General features: G+C 52.4%; 1 protein-coding gene across 1 annotated transcript; it reads right to left on the bottom strand.

The window, feature by feature from the left end:
- Window positions 1-1,331: 1,331 nt before the first annotated feature.
- Window positions 1,332-3,639, bottom strand: LOC120380477 (interferon-induced protein with tetratricopeptide repeats 5-like). Its single transcript, XM_039498227.1, has 2 exons — window positions 3,635-3,639; window positions 1,332-2,694 (listed from the first exon to the last, which is right to left on the bottom strand). The coding sequence occupies exons 1-2, from the start codon at window positions 3,637-3,639 to the stop codon at window positions 1,332-1,334; spliced, it is 1,368 nt and encodes a 455-aa protein (XP_039354161.1).
- Between the last annotated feature and the right edge of the window lie 1,058 nt (window positions 3,640-4,697).

The raw sequence follows: 4,697 nt of genomic DNA, 5'->3' as shown, positions 1-4,697 counted from the left end.
ACAGAGGGGCCGGTGGTGTTTGGCCGTGTCTGGCCAATCGGCAGCGCTGGGGCAAGCGTCTTCCCCTGCACCTGATGGGGTCCCTGTGCCTGAGGGGTTGGAGCACACAGGACCTCTGGGAGGGCTATTGAACATGCCAGGTAAGGAGCATTTACCCACGCCCCTGCCCCACCCCTTTGTCCACTTCACCCACCTGGGAGCTTAGGGTCCTTTATGGTAATCTCTGGAGTGCCCAGCAGACCTCAAAGATACTCCCTTAGCTGTCTAAGCGTCTGTGGCTGCTTTTCAAAAGTGCTAGCAGTGTCCACTGAGCCCAATGGAGACTCTTCCTCACCCCACCTCCATTGAGAACAACAGAGGATTCCACCGCACCCCACTCCCCTGAGAATACTGCAGGCGGCTTGGACCCCAGATGAGAACAACGGGAGCTGCTGGGTGCTGAGCTATCTGGTAAATCTGGACACTCATTTCCACCAAGTGAGCTTCTGAAACGCCAGCCTTGGCTCCTGCTCTATTAGTGACCGTCCTGGTGCTTTACTGTGAGCTCGACGTGCCCGTGGGGTCTTGTGGGGCTGCTCACCCCGATGCAATCGAAGGGCAGGGAAAGGAACGTTCCAAGATGGTGTCATTGATTTATTTCTGTTTTCTCAGTTACTTCTATTGTAAATGAAATAAAAAACATAGCAGATCCCTGACAAGCTGGGGGTGAAGGTGCCATGTAAATGTGAGTCATTGTCAGTGAGAGGTGCTGAAAGCAAAGATGGGAATCATGATATAGACACACTACAGGCACTCGGCTATACAAATACAAAAGTGCAACGCTGCTGGAAGAAACTCCACACCTATTTGCTGTGTGGATGTTAGAAGGCAGCAGAGCTGGGAGGTAGGTTTGCTTAGAGACAAGGATGGTCGCACTGTCCCCTCTGAGTAGAAACAGCTGCTCAGTATCAGAAGCTAAACTCTCCTCTGCGGTGTTGCTTACAAAACACTTGACAGTGGCTGGGTAGCTGGTGGGCTGGGACCAGTGTCCATTTTGCTGACCAGTATTGTCTGCTTGTGCTCCCCCGTCTGTCTGCTGGTTCCCTCCTGTTCTCTCATGTCACAGACTGTAGACTCGTTGAGGCCAGACACAATGGGGTCCTGCTCCATGTCTGGGTTTCTAGGCACTATCACAATACAGGTAGCTAATAATAATTCTAAGAAGCAGCAGCAGCATATGCCGTGGTCTGAACTATTCAGGGGACCCAGAATCATTTGCAACATGAATGTCATTGTTACACACGTGAGGAAAGTGACTCGCTTCACAAAGTGTGTCCAGGGAAGGGAAAGGATCACACATTTTCTCTACGTCTCCAGTCTCCTGCTCTGTTGCTGCTACCAGTGGATCTCCTCATGTACTGTGATGTTTCATTCTGTTGAATGAAGTCATGTATGTCCTCAGCCTCGGTGGTCTGGGAGCTCTGCTGGAATTCTCCTGCCACCTCTTCCAACCTTTTTTTCAGTTGTTGCCTCTCCAGGTAGTTGTCTGGAATGGCGAAACCTGCTCTGTACATCTGAGCTGCCTCCCACGGTGACTTCTGCTTGTAGAAGAGGAAATCCCCCCAGTGAAGGGAGACTGCCTGCTGACACTTCTTGCTGAGGCTGGGCATTTCACTCACGAGATTGAGATAAATCTCTTCTTGGTAGTGAGGTGTATTTTCTCCATACATTTCAGCTAAAGCCAGTTTTGAAAATACAGACACTGGATCTTTCTGCACAGCTTTTTTGAAGGCCTCAATAGCTGCTGCCACTATTTCTTCTCTTCTGCCTGATTTGGCCTCCTCCAGTTGTTTCTTGTAGCAGACGCCAAGGTCGTAGTGAAGGAGATGATAATTGGGGTTCAGAGCTATTGCTCGCTCTAGAATAGAAACTGCTTTTTCTAGGAATTCTGGTAGAAAGAACTTGGCTGCATATCTCAGGACCTCAGGGTCCAGGCTATTCTGGACAACATCTTCTAGGAGGGCTTCGGCTTGCTGTCTATCCGTCCTCTTAAGGATCTTGGCTAAATACACCTTAGCTTCATAGTTTTGCTGCTGTTCATGGACAATGGCGCCCAACTTCTTTTTGGCTGCTTCCCAAAATACAGGCTTGTGTGAGTGAGTCCATGCTGCAAAGACCGCGATTGCCAACCCAGCAAGAAATTCCCCATTTGCTTCATCTTCTCTTAATGCCATTTGGAAACACTTTGTGGCTTCTCCGCCATTGCGGAAGCCTGCTGCCAGGAGAGACCAGCCTTTCTGTGCATGTATCTCAGGGATCTGAGCTGCATATGGAGAGCGGCTCTTCAGGGAGCTGCAGATCTTTCTAACCTTCTCCAGGTAAAGCTCAACCAAATCATAGTGGGCCAAGTGATAATAGATCCAGGCGTAGTTTCCGTAAATGACCAGGACCTGCCGGGGGAAGTTATCTGGGTGATCTCTTTGCAGAATCTCCTCGGCTTCTCTAAGGCTTTGCAGAGCGTCTTCATATTGCCCTTGAAGGTGGCAGAGATAAGCCTGCATGGCAAGGAGCGTGGCCTGGTTCTGGTAGTGAGTGTGGGCAATCCTGAGAGCCAGAGTTTGGAGGATGTGAGCTGCATCTACCTTGTCTTTGATTTCAAAGTTCCAGGTGAAGTGGCACTGGAGGGCCTGCAGGTTCTCCTTCAGGGACAGGGGGCTGCAAAGAGAGGGGGAAATGAGACTCCATCTGGGCTGAATGAATTTCCACTGCACACTACAATCATCCTCACCACCCTGACAGGGAGCGACACTGCCCCCACCTCCAGTGAGTACCCCGCTGCAGGTACCCCTCCAGCCCCACTATACCCCCCCGGTTCCTCCCCCTCCCCACCCGGCAGTGTCCTCTTTCTGGGAACAAGCACCGCACTGAACAATAGAACAACCCCCCCCCCGCGCCTTGCTAGACACACCGACCCCCCCCCGCTCCCTCCCTCCCTCCAAGCTGCCCCGCTCTCTGGTCTGGGGCCCTGCGCTGGGGGGGAGGGGTTACGTGGTCTCAGTCCAGGCTGAGCGTTCACAAGAGCCCCCCCCTTCTGCAAACAGCTGGTTCCCCTCCCTGCAGGCTCCCCCGCGCTGTCGCTACGGGCTCCTGCTCCTGCTGCTGCCTTTTCTCTCTGCATGTCCCGGGCAGGTCCCGTCCTGTCCCCCGGCTGCCCCTTGGCTCCAGCTCCCCGGGGACCGGAGTTAATCCCCCCCCCCGGGTTTGTGCGGAGGGGAGCCGGGGTTAAGGCCAGTGACTAGTCTGGTCACAGCCACAGGGAGAGGGGGCGGGGCGGGGGCGGGGCTCTCTCGCGGCTCCTGGGTTGATGCGGAGTGAAGCCGGAGTGACAGCTGGCCCGAGTGGGGAGTTCTCCGGAAAGTGGCGGCCAGGTGAGCCCGCAGGGTGAGGTGTAAACAGTGACATGCTCTAGCCCTGTGAGTCACCAGCCTGGAGCGTCAACGGGATGCAAAATTACCGCAGATTCACCCCGCCCCGGAGGTCTAAACGCTGGAGATTCACAGCCCCAGAAACGCGCAGAGGGGGTGGGAAGGTGTCTGGACTGAGCCCTTGCTGGAAATGCCCCCCCACCCCCGCCCTGCGACCCCAAAACTCCTACCTCATTGCGCTCCGCTGAGTCCCCGGCCCAGCCAGGGGGGTGACGGCTCCTTTCCCCGCACTGGTTTCCTGCCCAAGCTGGAGAAGTGCCCGGTTCTGGGAGAGACCCGAGTTCTGTCGGGGGCCAGAACGGACTGTGTCTGCTGGGACCCGCCTGCCCCTTTATAGCCAGCCTGGGCTGCGAGCCGGGGAGCCCCCCGGGCTGGCTGGGGAACTGCATTGCCACAGAAAGGGGGGGAGAGCCGGAGAAAAGGAAACTGAAACTTAACTTTCACTTCCACTTGTCATCTGCAGCCTGCACTCTGCCTGAACTGCTATCTGCAGCCCCATGGGTGATATGGGACTAGTTACGGGGTGTGTGTGTGTCTATGCACACACACGTTTGCACATGTACAATCCTGGAAATTTATATGATGAGGTATTGAAACAAGGATTAGTTTTTAATTAAAAGCAATCTTTCTGGCTTTTTTGGCTGCAAAATCAGTAATAATGTCATCGTATGACAAAGACAAAGTGTTGTCTTGTTTGATTGCAAGAATAGCAAGACCAGTCAAGTGTTCCTGACTCCTTGTAGAGCAGAGATAGTTTTTAATGAGCTTTAGTTTTGAGAAACTCCATTCCCCTGATGCTACTGTTACAGGAATTTGTCCCTGCCAGCAGGTAGGCGATCTTGGGGGACAGTTACTGCACTGGTGGGGTGCAAAATAAACTTTATTAAGCAAATGCAAAAACAGAGAAAATTCAATAGTGGGGGGTATGGGGTTTGTTAAGGTAGACAATTGGGGAGGGGTTTCTTTTGGTGAACAGTAAGGGGGTTTCAATAGTGGGGTACAATATAGTGGAGTACAATGCAGTTGGTAACCAATTAACACTGAAGTATAAATGCAACAGGTAGCTAACAATTTCTATGTAAAGGGTGTGTCACAGCAGCATATAACCAACTAACAGTTATGGATAAAATATGTTAAATAGCAAACAGTTTTAGGTAAAAATGTGTCACAGTGGTGTAAATGTAGAATGTGGGGAGTGTCAGAGAGGAAGAGAGTAACCAATGGGGTTTTATG

This window comes from Mauremys reevesii, linkage group 1, assembly GCF_016161935.1.
Source record: "Mauremys reevesii isolate NIE-2019 linkage group 1, ASM1616193v1, whole genome shotgun sequence".
NCBI lineage: Eukaryota > Metazoa > Chordata > Testudines > Geoemydidae > Mauremys > Mauremys reevesii.
The sequence above is the reverse complement of the archived record's forward strand: the minus strand, read 5'-3'. Positions and strand labels throughout refer to the sequence as shown.